The following is a 15,459-nucleotide window of genomic DNA, read 5'->3' on the forward strand; positions in this document are numbered from 1 at the left end:
AAGATCAATTGCAATAAATTCCAAATGAAATTTTATCATGAACTTTAGGTTCTATATGCAAATTTAGAATTATTTTAATAATTAAAAAAATTGGGTCTTATAATCATATATGCATAGCTTTGATACCAAATGAAGAAGATAATTTGTAACCCATTGGTCAAACCCAAGAGCAGAAATGAGAAAATGTTAATGCATGGAGGACTAGTATAATTTTAGATATGTGAAAAGCTGTTGCTTAGTAATTTTGAATGTTTATTAAAAATTATATTATATTTTACTGATTGGGAAAATTATATTAGGTTTTACTTTTTTGTATTAATTTCATTGCATTTCTTTGTTTTTTTTTATGGGAAAGATTATACTTACAACCTATTTTTTGTTCACAACTTTTTACAACCATATCTTAATCGTTAATTTTCGTCAATCAACAGTTATTACTTTCGCAAATCAAACTCATTAATTATTATTTAATTCACAATGAATGATAACCGTTGATTGACGGAAATCAATGGTTAATATATGGTTGTAAATAAAAATAGGTTATAAGTATAACCTTCCCTTTTTTTTATCGACTCTTGTAATTTTGAATGTTTGTTAAAAATTCATATGGTTTTTTAAAATCTTATAAATCCATATTGTCCTTTCAAATCTTATAAATTATATTAAAATCCTTTAAAATTCAATCTTATGAAATCTTGATTATAAGAAAAATCTTTTAAAAAAGTCTTTAAAGTCTCTCAATTCTTATATAATCTTTTAAAATCTATAAGAATTTTTATCTCAAAAAAATCTTTCAAAATCTATAAGAATTTTTATCTCAATTTTTTTTTTCAAAATCCTACTCCACTACACCCTTTAGTTTTTTTGTTTGTAAGTTAATCCATGGGCCAATATAGAATTGGGTTGGGCTAGTATGACCCGGCCCTTTTAAACAAAAGGGTAGACTGTATCTGCTAACTGGGGTCCTTTCACTCTTACCATAGGCATAGTTCCATTCGTTCTCGGCGACGACGGAGGAGGCCTTTTGTACCAGCGTACGTAACATTCGTGGCACTTCTTAACTTCAATCTATCACGACGCTTGAAACCCTCGCTGAAAGGTTTGTGTCATTTTTTAATCTTTATTTCGAGATCTGTTGTTGCCCCTTCAAACGAAAGCTTCAGTTTTATTTACTCACCAACCAAACGCACCGCATCGACCTCCAACGCCGGCTCTGATTGAATTTTTTTTTTGCTCAATGAATTTGGTGAATGTTTTGAACTAATGAAGACGTGGTGATGGGAAAGGAGAAAGTGTCCGCTATGGAAATTGACGATCCAAAATCGGCGAATTCTGATCAGATCGTTCCCAAATTCTCCATTAACGGTTTGTCTTCTCTTTCATGCTACATTGCTGTTCCATTTATGTTCCTATGATGTTGCGCTTAGCAATGAAATGGAAAATGCAGCATATAATAGTGAAACTTTGATAATTGGTGTAATCAGTATTTTTATTTTTTGTAAAATTTTCCAGTACTGCAGCTCTTAAAATCTGCGCAAATGCAGCATGGCTTGCGCCATGGGGATTACACTCGCTATCGGTATGTATTTTTATCGTTGCTAACATGATGTCAGATTTTAATTTTTTCTAGCTGTAGATGTATATTCTATGTAGCACCGATACTCACACGGGACACGTGACACTCGGAGTGTCACGTTAATTCGTTAGCACACGTTTTGATATTAATTAATATTTTTAATTTACGTAGTGTATATTATATTTAATATTTAATAATTTAACAAAAAAATGAAACTAAACTTATAATATTCATTAATTTTGCAAAGAATATAAGATATCCCAAATATTTATATTAAACTCAATAAAATAGTAATCGTAATCCAACGAATCTAATAGTTAGAATTAAAAACGCAATCTTTGAACCTTTTTTTGAATTTCTATATTGCGTGTTGGAGTGTCGGGCACGACACGTCAGGGTTTTTGAAATGTCAGTGCTTCGTAGTGTATATTGGATCCTGAAGAATGATTCATAGGAGAGATGCAATTTACTAGTTCTATAACTGAACAGCTTAACTATACCAGTGAAAATGGCTGGGAACATGTCAGCTTTTGTTCTGCTTTAAATGCTTTGGATAACAGTTTCTCCTTTATAATTTTGTGCACCTTGGTGCTTCAAGACCTTAGTCTTCTGGCATTGTGGACTAACCATTCAGTGGAAACCATTGATTCAAGCCATTGCTTTGACTAACATGTAACATGGTGAAATATATATAGATTACTTATGGATGTATCTTTTTCCTTAACGTTGTAGGAGGTATTGCACTGCTCGTTTGAGGAGGTTATATAAGTCGTTAAAGTTTACCCATGGTCGTGGAAAATATTCAAAAAGAACCGTAACTGAGTCTACTGTCACTGAAGTAAGGTATGCTTTACTCACTGTATCTTTCTTTTCTGGTACAAGTTCTGGCATCTTTTTGTAGTTGACTTAGTTTGAAATTGTGTCATAGGAGGCAAGAATATTAGAAAGATTGATTCCAATTGGTTGTTAGACTTTACTATTTTCATTGCTATCAAATTATTTCTGGGTTCGTTCTCCGGAATAAATTACTTGTTGGTTCTCTTATGAATTACTGTGATGGTAAAACTCCGATAAATCTTGAAGAAGGTTTTAATGATATTGATCTGTCAAATGATCTAATAATATGTTGGTCAGGGTTGACATTGTACACATATATTATCAAACTCTCTAAAGGCAGGTCTTGAAACCAAAAGCTATGGGCCATAAGCTATTACTTGCCAGGTTAATATTAAAGATATAACCTTTTAAATTACTTCAGCAGTTCTGTTGCAGGAACATGACTGCGCTGTACTACAGGAATAAACCCACTCTATGAGGTGAACTTACTAATTTCATTCTTAAATGGTTAAAAGTGTCCAGAAAGTTAAATAGCCTTGACCTTTGGTTTACTCTAAAGCATTAGTGGCCAGAAGCAGCCGAAAGCCTGAAATTCATCATAGGGAATGCCTATAATATTTTTTAATAGGATAATCTTTTTATGTCTACTTGGAAGTGGAGAGGTATGGGGGCTCCTCCATGGTGTCTTTAAAAGTGGTTTAGATCTTCTTGGAATCATTTTGATGGGATTTTCCACCTTAAGATCAGTCAAATTAATTTTTTTTTCTTCCTGACATTTTGCTTGAATTACTTGTTTGAATGAAAAGACTATTTTAAATCTTTTAACACTATCTATATTGAAGTGTCCCACATTCTTAAAACCACAATGAACATCTTACAGGAACCAGGTAATAGAACACTGATTTATCAGATTTTCTATGGAGAATTCCTTCTCTGCTACCGATATTCAGATGGTATCAGTGTCAGAGGCAGGATTACATAAACTGAAGTGTAATACTCACAAAATTAAAAGGAATGAAAGAAAATACAATATAGCCAAGCCATTCGAGGTTTGGTCTCTCCCTCCTAAGGTCCTCCCCGCCTTTTCATTTTTTACCCCTTTCCTAACAAAGGCCTTCTTTTCCTTGCTTTTCTCTCTCTCTGCCACGTAGGCATTCTGTTATTCGTGTAGTGGAATTTCCTGTCTGCCTTAATCATTGCTCACTTGGGTTGGGTCCCTGCTCTGCACCTCTTATCAACCTTCTTGATATACAACTTAATAGGAGGTCTAACAGCACCCTAATGAACATTGGTAGGCTGAGTTTTTTCTGAAGAGATTAAGCTGATAGGGGGTTTATACATTATTAATTGGTCGATCAATAATTCTCTGGGGTCATTGCTCCTGAACCACTTTTAGATATATTTCTTAGCATTTCTATCCAAAAGAATCCCAAAAGATTTATATGAAAACCATCATATCAACCTTGGTTTGTCTTCTTTCATTTTTTAATATTTATTTATTTATTTATTTTTCTAAAGTCAACGAGCCTGGAACAGTGGCAAAGTTGTTCCTTTGTGACTGAAAGGTCACGGGTTCGAATCCGGGAAACAACTTCTTTGCAATTATGCAACGGCCGTACAAGGATTGCCCTCATCCCACCCTCACTAGTCAAGTTTAATGGGGAGTGGTTTATTCATTTATTTTTCTATTCCCTCAATTTTTCTTGCTTTTTTTGGGTTTATTGACCGTTGAACCCAACTAGTTTGGGATAAAGATGATGTCAATGATGATGATATTTTTTAGTAAACATTTTATCTGTCCGGCAACATTTTTAATTATCTATGCATGTTTAACATTGAAAGCTGTATTTCAAAAAAAAAAAAAAAAAAAAAAAACATTGAAAGCTATTTGGTTTCAATTCAGGTTTCTTCACCTTATTCTCTATTCGGCAGAGAGAGCCTGGAGTCATGCCATGGAGAAAAGGCAGCTTCCAGATGGCCCAAATGCACGTCAACGTATCTATTTGATCGGTAGGTTGCGGAAAGCGGTAAAATGGGCTACTTTGTTTTCACAATTGTGTGCAGTCAAGGCAGATTCTAGAACATCACTGGAAGCCGAGGTGTGTCTTTTAGTCAGTTATTGTAACAAATACATCTTTAAGAATAGATTTTTACATCTAATTGAGTTATGGTTAATTTACTGCAGTATTTTATTTTGCATTTAATTTCTTATGCCACCCCTCTCTTTATGGTACAGAGTTTATACTTCATACCAATCCACTTCTTCAGAGAAAATCAACTAGCATTTCGAATGTCTATATTTCTTTTTATGTATAGAATCAGAAAAAATTTATGTGTGTTTTCTTTTAATGCTTTTTAGATGTCTGGTTTGATTTAAATAGGTAATAAAGCCATAAAAGTAAGATTTACATGAACACATGATAATTAAAGAAGCTAAAATAATCCACTGTATGTTCTTGAACTTAGGGATAAGTTTTAGTTTCATTTATCCCTGAAGTACATTTCTATTTAAACATTTTCCTTAAAATTTCAGTATAGCATCTTTTCTTGATTATAATACTCTTAATATAAATTACTTTTTTTAAGTTGTAACTTAGACAATCAGGGGAAATTTTGTTATAGATTCTTTCCAGAATAATGTGATATTGTTGTAAGAACATTAGATGTTATAAAGCTTAAACAAAATAAGCAAGATTTTATTATAATGAAGCAATAACTTGTAGCGATGTTAAAATTATATTGTACCGTTTTGAATTGATAATTTTTTTGATAGGTTTTACTTTGATACATTGGTTTCAAATTGAAAAATTTTGCCACTTATTTCTGGGATTATCCACAAAATTAGTTCTAAATTGGAAGTTTCTGAATGAATTTAAAATAAAAAACTTTTTTGAGATTATATTGATAGCTTCAGCAAATTTTAGGAAATAAAATTTATTTTACCCATCAAGATATCAATATTATTTACACTGATCGATTCCAAGTTAATCTGTATATCCTATTCTGTTTTTGTTTGATAATTATTTATCAATTTTTTAATAATGTTTAGGAGTCTTAAGCTGTTTAAAATGCTAATGCTTTGATAGTTTTGCTCTCTCTCTCTCTAACTAAATCTATTGTAGATAACTATTTTTCTTTTGTTGATGAAAAATGGAAATAATTTCTCTTTTGTTTGCTCACTGAATTTCAGGCTTATGAGTCCTATATGAAGGGGAGTTTGTTGTTTGAGCAAGATCAGAACTGGGATGTGGCTTTAATGAACTTCAAAAGTGCTCGGTACGTTTACTCTGTCTCCTTGATTTATACATACTGCCTTGAAAAGAAGTTAAAATAAGCTCTTTTTCTTAAAAAAGAAAATAAGGAACAAGTTTATGCTTGGTTGAATGAGATCCTCTGTGAAGGATTTGAAAATATTTTGTGGCAAACACTTGTTTAGTATGCTTCCATTTTTCTTGCTCAGGCTTTTAACTATGTCCTTATTTAATAGGGCTGTATATGAGGAATTAGGGAAATATGGAGATCTGGATAACCAAGTTTTGTGTCGGGAGCGAGTTGAGGAACTAGAACCTAGTATCCGATACTGCCTTCACAAAATTGGCCAGTCAACTCTACAAGCCTCTGAGATTTTACACATTGGTGATATGGAAGGTCCTGCATTAGACCTTTTTAAAGCTAAATTAGAGGTTGGTATAGATTTCTTTTGTATATATCACTGGGAAAAAAATGAAAACAAGTATCCTTATCTTTGCAAATCAGTATATTCAAATACTTCTTATGAGGACATGTTGCATTGAGATAGACTTTCATTTTCATGTCTATTCAACAGGGGGACTCAATCATGCACACATAAAATGATCTTTTAAATGTTAAAAAACTTTCCTGAATAATATACCTTCGTACTTGAGAACTCCTAATGTTTCAATTCCTGAGTGAAAGCAGATTCAACTTTATGCTTGTTTCCTTCAATTTCGCTAATATGGTTGCCCCCCCCCCTCCCCCCTCCCCTTCCCCTTCCCCCTCCCCCTCCCCCGGAACTCCAGGATCCTTGTGTAGAAAATTGTGTAATTCCTCATATGCATCATGTCTGTAAAAGTATCTTATGCAATACTCACTTTTGCTATTATTTTAATGCGTAATGTTTTACAGTTACCATTCAAGAGTCTTAATCAGTTCTATTAATTGAATCAGTAGGCTGCTTTTTTGAAAGATAACAAGCTTCATGCATGCCCTTTCTATAATAAGAATACATAATTGAGTATTGTTTGTTCCAGGCCGTCATGGCTGAGGCAAGATCTCAACAAGCTGCTTCCATGACAGAATTCCATTGGCTTGGCCATAGATTTCCAATATCAAATGCCAAAACAAGGGTTGCCATTTTGAAAGGTTGGTAGCTATCTTCTCTTATTAATTAGAGGGCTAGTAAATTCAAAATGAAGTTATCTGTTGATTAAATTTAATAATCATCTTTCCAAGTCTTGATCTCACCTTTCTCCGATGTGCATCTACCTAGTTGTCTCTTTTTCCACCCTGCAAAATGACATTTACTACTCTTCCTGGGATTCTTTTCTTTCTGTGTACCCTTTCATGAGTGTGCTGTTAATTGATTGGAATATTGTGTACACTAATGACATTTACTGTGATCAGTTAGAAGTTAACTATTTCCCCCTTGTGGATGCTGGTGATAGCGTGATACAAATTCTGGACATCTTATACTAAATATATTCTAAAAACATTGGTCTGAACAACTTGTTGGCATGTTACTATTGTGGGAATTCTTGTAACTTAGTGTAATGGGCCTTAGCCCATGTAGCTTTTATTGTTTCCTTCTTTACCCTTTTTCTTTGATATATATTGTAAATCTCATTTCATTTGAATAGATGAATGAAATATTCAGTTTTCACAACTATGTTACTATTGCTTTAGTAATATGCTTGATTTTTATTGTAGTAGATGTGCTGAAAGCAACTCCTGGTGGAAATATAGTTTGGCCGATGAAAATTTGTATTTTTGATACCTGGATTAGTGGGTTTTACTTCTGACTTGTATACCTCTGTTCACATACGTAATGCTCCTTTTGGTGCTTACACTGGAAAAAAAATCTTAGTTAATGTGGAGACTTTAAATCCATTCACAGAATATCTTTGCTAACATGGTGCAAACCTGTTAAATCATGCAGATACCAGACCTAAAGGAAACTATCAAATTTTTTTTTTTTGAGAACCAAACATTTGAATTTGTTGCAAGGCTTCATTTCACATTACCAAAATTGTATTGAAACTGAAATTTCTAGTTACGATTGTATACTTTTTTTATTCATGATAATTTGCATATTATATTTTGCCAAATATGAAGATGGGGAATAATACTGGAGCTGATTGCATCATTTTACATGTCTCCATGTAAAATGCATTCTCTTCTGTAGTTGGTGATCATCAATCATGCAACAATGCTTTTGGGTTTTTTATAATGTATTTAGCTGTGTGATTTAGCATATGGTGGCTTTTTTTTTGTTATTTCTTTGCTTTTTATATAGTTTAGCTAAGTTCTAGCAATATCAAGTAATGTTTCTATCTGAATAATTTTCTCAGCTCAGGAGCTGGAGAAAGATATACATAGTCCGTTGGCAGACTCAATTCCAGCAGATAAAAGACTTGTTATTTTTGACAAAATCTTTTCCGCATATCATGAAGCCAGAGGCTATATTCGGGCTGATTTGGTATGGGAAATTACTTTATGTTCTTGCTGTTAATTATGAATTCTCTGCAAAATCTCTTTACTTGTTAGACAGAGAGTTGTTTAAGCCCTGTAGTAATGCACCATTGTTCTTTATCTGTTCTTAATATATGGCACACTTTAGGCCACTGCAGGAAGTTCAGAAAGCGTGAAAGATGATTTGAATGGTCTTGATAAGGCTGTCGGTGCTGTCTTAGGAGAAAGAACCATAGAGCGCAACCTCTTGTTGGTTAAGGTTGCAAAAAGTAAACTTGCAAAGCGTCATGATGATAAAAATGAAAAAGTCACCAAACCTGAAGAACTTGTTCGATTATATGATCTTTTGCTACAGGTTGATATTTTTAGTTTGTGAACTTGCGCAATTAAACACTTTTCTTTGTGTAAAGATCCTTCAGACTGCTGCATTTTTTTAATGTTATGCTCCTCAAATGGAATGCCAATGTTTTATTGATCATGTATTTGGCAGAATACAGCTGATCTATCCGATTTAGTCAGTTCTGGAAGGGATAAAAAGCCAGAAGAAGTTAACTTTGCAGAAGAGTGGTCATGGAAAAGTTTGGCTTTTCGAGCAGAAAGGTTTGTTTCTGGGAACAAATATTTTCTTATTGATCCTATAAATATGCTGTCTTTATTTAATTGCTTACTAAATCATACATGCTATTTTCAGCTTTTTCTGAAAGCCAAGATTTTTAACTTTCTATTCTGAAAACAAAAATCTTTATACCATAGAATTTCTGGGATTTTGTAAAGGAAAGTCCATCAGAACACATTACTGTTCACCTGATGAGCCTCGCTGTTCATCCCATTGACAAAAATCTCTTTGATGATCTCTTATCTTATCTTAATGCTTTTAATTATCAGAGCTATTTCCATATTTGAATGTCTAAATATTTTGCTTTTGTTTGCATTCAGTTCTTTTTTACCCTGTTTTGTCTAGTATGGCATCCAGTTTATTTTAACCTTTTTTTGGGGTTTCAGGAGTCAATGGTTTGCTTTGGGTTTTACTGCAATGTATCGTGAAATATCATATTCTTCCATTTGTTTTTGGTTTTCCCTCAAAAGAAGGGTTTGGGCAGTTATTGTTTTTGTTATATGTCATAGATATTTACAGACAGTTCCCTATCCTTAAAGTTTGTATTTTTATCTCTTAACAAATGAGCATACTTTAGAAATAAATCTAAAGTTGTTTACTTATTGGTTAGCAGCAATTTATTATGCAAATATTGTCTTTATTGTTTGGTTAATGCATGGATGTTTTCGAAAGCAAGATTAAGTCCTTTTTTTCTGTCCTTTGAGGGCCCGGGGAGGAGGAGGAAGAAAGAAGAGGGGGGGGGGGGTGGTTATTGAGTAGTAGGCAGATATATGACTACTGTGCTGTTGGTACAGCCAAAACCGTATCTTTTTTTAAAGAGATGAAGCTACCTGAACTAAAGGTTATACCTGCTTACAACTTATCTGCAGGTGCTTTTATGTTGCAAAGTCATACAGTGTGGCTGGAAAGAGGGCTGAAGCTTATGCTTTGTACTGTCGTGCTCGCAGTTTGGCAGATGATGCCTTAAGAAAGCTTCAAATGTTAGATGGTGATAATAAGGTAATTTTAATCATTTATTTTTTAAGATTGGATTAGTGGACATCTCACTGATTAATGCTAGCACTATTATTTGCATTGTGATATTTTATCAAATGTTAACCTTGGACTAGTAGGGTACTAAAATTTGCCTTCTCCCATATTCATTCTAATTTCCATATCTTGGAAACCCTTGGTAGACCCTGAAGTTTTGAGTGTGGAATTGAATGTCGTCGATGGGAAAGAATTAAACAAAGCCTTATGTATAATGGTCTCCTCTGGGCTCTGACTAGGCATAGATCCAGATATGGTAATTTATCAGGCTTGTGGTATGCTCAGATAGACCATGGGCCTGATAAATGACCATCTCTGGATATGTACCTAGTTGAAGGAGATCTTTTTAAAAGTGGCCTTTGTTTAATTCCTCCCTGTCGGTGATAATCGATTTCACACTCAAAACTTTGGGGTGTGCACTATGTTTTCATGCTACAAAAGTAAATTGCTTCATTTTATTTCCTGTAAAATGTTCTTCTAAATTGAGAATATTCTTTGTATGTTGAAATTTATTGTTAAAATTATACGGATTTTGGTAGGGCAGGAAGAAAAGAGAGAATGAAGAATGAAGAATATGAAATTGGTATTGATTTGATGTGTTATGATGTGATTCAAGCTACAAAGCACTATCCCTATTTATACTAATACTAGACTCCAAATCCTAATTAGATAAGGAAATAAATGATTAAATATAAAAAAATAAGGAAACTATTCCTAAGAGATCATATAAGATATTCTAAACTATTCTAAGAGACAATCAAAATGTTATGAGATATTTTTCATATATTCTAACATTTATGATGGGAGCTTAGTGGGTTAATGGTAGTTGTTTTAGATTCGTAGTTTAACGTACCAATAATAGTCAAGCCTCATGTTTGATTTGATCGCTGTTGTATTTTCTGTAATTTTTTTCCTGTTTTTGGGTTTGGCAGACTATGATGAAAGAGTTAGTGGACTTGTGCACTGAGTGCCGATCTAACAGTTGTATAGAGCATGCGTTGGGGATCATGGAGGAGAAGAGGACAAAAGAGAATCTCTCCGAAGGGATCTCTAATATATCATTGACTGGAGCTGAGCGGGTACATATGCTTCTACTTCTCATGTGATCCCATTTTGGTTTTTATTTTTTTGTCATGCATTATCATATGGGAAGGTTCCGCCTCTATTGAATTTGTAATGTCTCAGGAGATAATAGTACTTACATGAGCATTTATTGATATATTCTAACATATATCCATACCTGTTTCAGTTGGAGAAGTTCCTTCTTGAGAAACTTGATGTTTATGAGTCTGCTGTGGGTGATTCAAATGTGAAACGTGCACCTCGCATCACAGACCTCCCTCCAGCTTTCCAGGCAATTTCCCGAAATCCTATTGTTGTGGACCTGGCTTTTGACACGATTGATTTCCCACCTATTGAAAATAGGATGAAGAAGGATAGAAAAGCGAAGGGCGGCTTAATGAGTAGATTATTTGGATGAGTATATTTGATTAGGTTTTAGGTTCTTCACGTTGAAAAATTCTCGACTCTGATCTGGTGGTTTCCTTTGTTGAATATTGTTATGAATTTTGAGATGTTGGTATAAAAATTTTGGGTGGTCTAGATATTTGGAAATTTACAGCGGAGAGATTTTTCGGTAACTATTTTCTCTTTGTCATAACACTTGATGTAAGTTGGGCGGGCTTTTACTTCTAACACTCGATAGAAGTTAGCTTCAGCTATTATTTTTACAGTTAATTCATTTTGGAGAAAAATAAGACATCAAAATGAGTTCCCTTTATTCAGCACACACGATACGTGGAGGTGCAATATATATAATTATCAGGAGGCGTCTCTTCTGGAATTATATTTTCAGCTGATAAGGCATAGCATGAAGTTCAAGATGCTTTTCAACTCAGCTAGAAACTAGTTAGAAAAGCTGAGCTGCTGTCTCAAAATTTGCACAAGATAAGGTTGTTGACTCTGGAACTATGTAACTCGTTTGGCTACTTTTGCCCCATTTCCTTTAAAGAAATCTGAAACTACTTATCCTATCTAACAATATTGGCATTTCTCATAATCAGTAAGGTCACAATTTTTGTTCCAAATTATTGTTATTGCCTGAGGCTCACCTTTCTGTTTATAAATAATATAGTATTGCCTAATTGTGCCTTGCGCGTACTTTACCAAATCGGAGAATTGCAACATATCCAGGTTGATATTACTTTTGCGGTGCTTAAACAGTTAAATATGGCACACACAAGTTGTAGGTCTTGTACCCATTTATTCTATACAACAACGGATTTGTATCACATGCACCAATTTGATTTTGGTGCACCGGATGAAATACGGGCCATCTGTTAAGAGGTGGGTAATCTGCGAAGCCTGTTAACACCATGGTATTCCTGAAGTAATGGAAATTAGTCACTGATAAAACAATGAATTATTGAAAATGCTTGAATTGATGAACAAGCCGTATCTAATTTGCAGAAGGATATACCCATAAATGGGTAATAAGTGACTTTTTGAAATACTTATTGAAGCAAGCTAAGGTTATAGTAGCTATACAGTTGCTTTATTTGTTTATTATTATTTATTTATTAATTTTGTAGAGATTTGTTTAATATTTAAATTATATAGAAAAATTATATATTTACATAGTTTATTGATTCTATATATTATACAAAATTTAGTAATTTTTTTAAAAAAGTTATAGCTACTTTATCGTTAGAACATCTATGTTTTTTGATTTATTTGAAAGGTTTTTATGCAATGTATGTCTTTAAATAGATTTTGAGTCATATTATTTATTTATTTCTACAAAAAGGTTAATCCCATAAAAAAAATAAAAAATAGTCTAGATAACAAACAAATCTTTGGTGCATTGAATGTATCCAATTGGGTATATTTTTATCACTTATGAAAAAAAAATTCCCGCCACATTGAAATTTTCTCTCCTTTTGGAAAAAAGATGTACCGAGTTGGGTACATATGATGCACCAAAGTTTTGTTCTTAGATAACAGGTAAAACTGTGACATACATTTTACAAAACATGCTAGAACCTATTTAAGCAACACCTAATCTAGTATGTCTTCGACTATGAATGTAAATGAGATAGACTTTAGTTTAAATGTGTTAAGCCTATGTAAATATTTCAAGTCTAGATAGCTTGTTAGCTAATTAGCTTCATACAAGTCAAATTATAAGTTTGAGATAACTTATTTTTAAAAAATACAAGGTCTGACCTAGCTTATCAAGCCTATTAAGCCTTCAAAAATAATACATTGCACTCTATAAAATATATATTATAATTACTTTGTACAATAGCTAAACATAACCCAGAATATTGATAATTTAACTACATTATTGAAAAAAAAAAAAAAAACAATCAATCAAATCAAATTGTAATACAAAGCAAAAAAATATGAAGAACGGGGACTTACCATCAGCTTTGAAGATATCCATCAACCAACTTATATAAGAATTTTCCAAGAAAAAATAATTAAATAAATGAAGAGAAATAAATAAAAAATTAATCACACACATAAACACATGCCAAACAAACAGGAGCAAGATATGTAGATGCATACAATACACATAATTCAGATAATATGTTATTTTTTTAATGGAAATTTTGAAAAAAGCAATTTTTTCAAAGACAAAAAGAGCAAACAATACAAAGAATAAGGGTTTACTATTAGCTACAAAAAGTCTTGAGAGTAACGGTGAGAATGGAGGTTTGGAAGGTATAATAAGTTAAAAAGGGATAGAAGAATAGTGAAATTTGACGAAGGAGAGGAGAGCGGTGGCGGCTAAGGAATTTTGGTTTAAAAAAAATGTGTTTGTCGAGTGAGAAGAGAAAAGATTTCAAAAAATTAGAAAAATTAAAAATCATAAAATTTTATTTTATTAAAAAATAGCAACATAGATAACAAGATATTATTTTATTGAAAAATAATAAGATATTATATTATTATAAATAAAATAAAATATTATTTATTAAAAAATGCTTAAGGCGAAGGCTTACTAAAATATGTTTGTGACCTGATTTTTAAATAAACATTTTAATAAACTCAAGCATATATTATTTTTAAAACGGGCCAAGCCAAAAATGACCCAAACTATAGGTCTTAAGAAGTCGTTGATCTATTTACATCCCGATCTTCAACCCAAGTTGGAGTCATATGAGTGTGAGTTTTAATTTAATTGCTATTATTGAAATAATAAATGTGTAATTCACTTACCATTAACATGGCCTAGTCGCGCGAGCTCATCCAATTGCTGGGCAAAACGAGGGTTTTTCGGGTAAGATAATTATTGTGTGATCTTGACACTATGAACTTAGAGAGTGGATCCTCTCATATGAAATAGTGGTCATGTGATCATGTTATTTGATCACAATCACTCATTAGTGATGAAAATAAGAGAAAAAAATGTATAATTTTTAAATGAGTGGTTGTGATCAAATAACATGACCACATGACCACTATTTCACATGAGAGGATCTATTCTCAAAAATAAATGGATTAGATAAAAAGCCTTTTAATCTGTGAAGGAAACATTATGTGTAAGTCATTGGCGGACCCAACAAGGGGCATGAACATTTGATTTTAGCTTCTTCTTTTTTTGTAAATTTTTATTTGTCTATTGATTCAATATTTATATTAGGGTCCTTAACAAAAAATACAATCCTCACTTTAGTTCCTTATAAAAAAATTAGTTTCAAGGTTCTTAAAAAATTCAAAGTGGATCAATTTAGTTAAAATCGTGATCCCTCACAAATTAAAAAAAGACTCACATTAGTCACTCAAAAGGACTAAAATATGTCCACTTTGAATTTCATAGCCCATAGGGACCAGGTCACTAAATTTTTTTGAAAGGGATTATGGGGACCGAATTTTTTGTCAGGGACCAAAAAGAGTATTTATTCTTGTATTAGTTGGCAACGTAGCAACGTACAGAGATGATTAAAATAACTTAGCAACGCAAATTGATTAGAGAGAAAACTTATTCTTCCTCCCCTGTCACTTACCCATTTCCATGCTCTTTTCATCCTTTGTTTCTTTTTTCATTTTTATAAAAAGAGAGGATTGATTGCAGGTCTGACATTCCAAATAAGTTGATATCTAGAGACGAGGTTTTCTCTGTGATTTCGCTTGCCTTCTTTTGTACAAGTAATGTTGACTTTTTTATTCACCACTGTAAAATATAATGATGATGTATGAATGTACTAGAGTATATTCTCATATTTATTTTGGAGGATTCGTAAGATCCAAGGAGGGAAATAATTGATCAAACTATTGCTTGCAGCTTGTTATGGAAGCAACTAGATTATGAGCGAGTTCATAACCTTGTACATAAAGTGTTAATCTAAATTGTCTTTACAAAAAAAAATTGGAGACGCCGCCCCCGAACCTCCACCACTAAATATGCGGACACAATTTTTTTTTTCTGGGTCCGCCGCTGGTGTAAGTTACATAAATTATTAAAATATCACTGGTGTAAGTGACATAAGTTTCAACACACAATACACATACACACTCCGAAATCCAATAGGTAAAGTCGTGTGGGGATATTAGGTAGTGAGGAATAAATTGGGCTGACGTGATTAATATATATACAAATGAAATAAAGTTTTTAATAAATATACATCTACACCTAAAATTCATGCACTTTCTTTATACAAATTGGGCTGAGAAACACATCTTACTT

General features: G+C 32.8%; 1 protein-coding gene across 3 annotated transcripts; it reads left to right on the forward strand.

Annotated features, from left to right (window-relative positions):
* Positions 1–990: 990 nt before the first annotated feature.
* Positions 991–11,547, forward strand: LOC133314814 (uncharacterized). 3 transcript variants are annotated; one of them, XM_061516340.1, is made up of 14 exons: positions 991–1,099; positions 1,270–1,365; positions 1,513–1,579; positions 2,309–2,419; positions 4,317–4,512; positions 5,604–5,689; positions 5,901–6,096; positions 6,685–6,796; positions 8,002–8,129; positions 8,271–8,477; positions 8,613–8,722; positions 9,608–9,737; positions 10,700–10,846; positions 11,017–11,547. In XM_061516340.1, the coding sequence occupies exons 2-14, from the start codon at positions 1,278–1,280 to the stop codon at positions 11,245–11,247; spliced, it is 1,809 nt and encodes a 602-aa protein (XP_061372324.1). In that variant the 5' UTR covers positions 991–1,099; positions 1,270–1,277; the 3' UTR covers positions 11,248–11,547. The 3 variants fall into 3 exon arrangements, with proteins under 3 accessions (XP_061372324.1, XP_061372326.1, XP_061372325.1); XM_061516341.1 differs by lacking the exons at positions 991–1,099; positions 1,270–1,365; positions 1,513–1,579 and adding an exon at positions 2,838–2,892 and having other exon boundaries at positions 2,360–2,419; positions 11,017–11,546; XM_061516342.1 differs by lacking the exons at positions 991–1,099; positions 1,270–1,365; positions 1,513–1,579 and having other exon boundaries at positions 2,311–2,419; positions 4,346–4,512; positions 11,017–11,546.
* The last annotated feature ends 3,912 nt before the right edge of the window (positions 11,548–15,459 follow it).

The sequence above is a fragment of the Gastrolobium bilobum genome, unplaced genomic scaffold, assembly GCF_033153095.1.
Source record: "Gastrolobium bilobum isolate Gb01-03AN ecotype WA unplaced genomic scaffold, APGP_CSIRO_Gbil_v1 utg11595, whole genome shotgun sequence".
NCBI lineage: Eukaryota > Viridiplantae > Streptophyta > Magnoliopsida > Fabales > Fabaceae > Gastrolobium > Gastrolobium bilobum.

Bases quoted from the DNA above. Each gene is read 5' to 3' on its own strand.
- LOC133314814 (XM_061516340.1), top strand. From the start codon at position 1,278: ATGGGAAAGGAGAAAGTGTCCGCTATGGAAATTGACGATCCAAAATCG. The intron at 4,513-5,603 runs GTGTGTCTTTTA...ACTGAATTTCAG, and splicing joins GAACATCACTGGAAGCCGAG to GCTTATGAGTCCTATATGAA. The intron at 6,097-6,684 runs GTTGGTATAGAT...TGTTTGTTCCAG, and splicing joins TTTTTAAAGCTAAATTAGAG to GCCGTCATGGCTGAGGCAAG.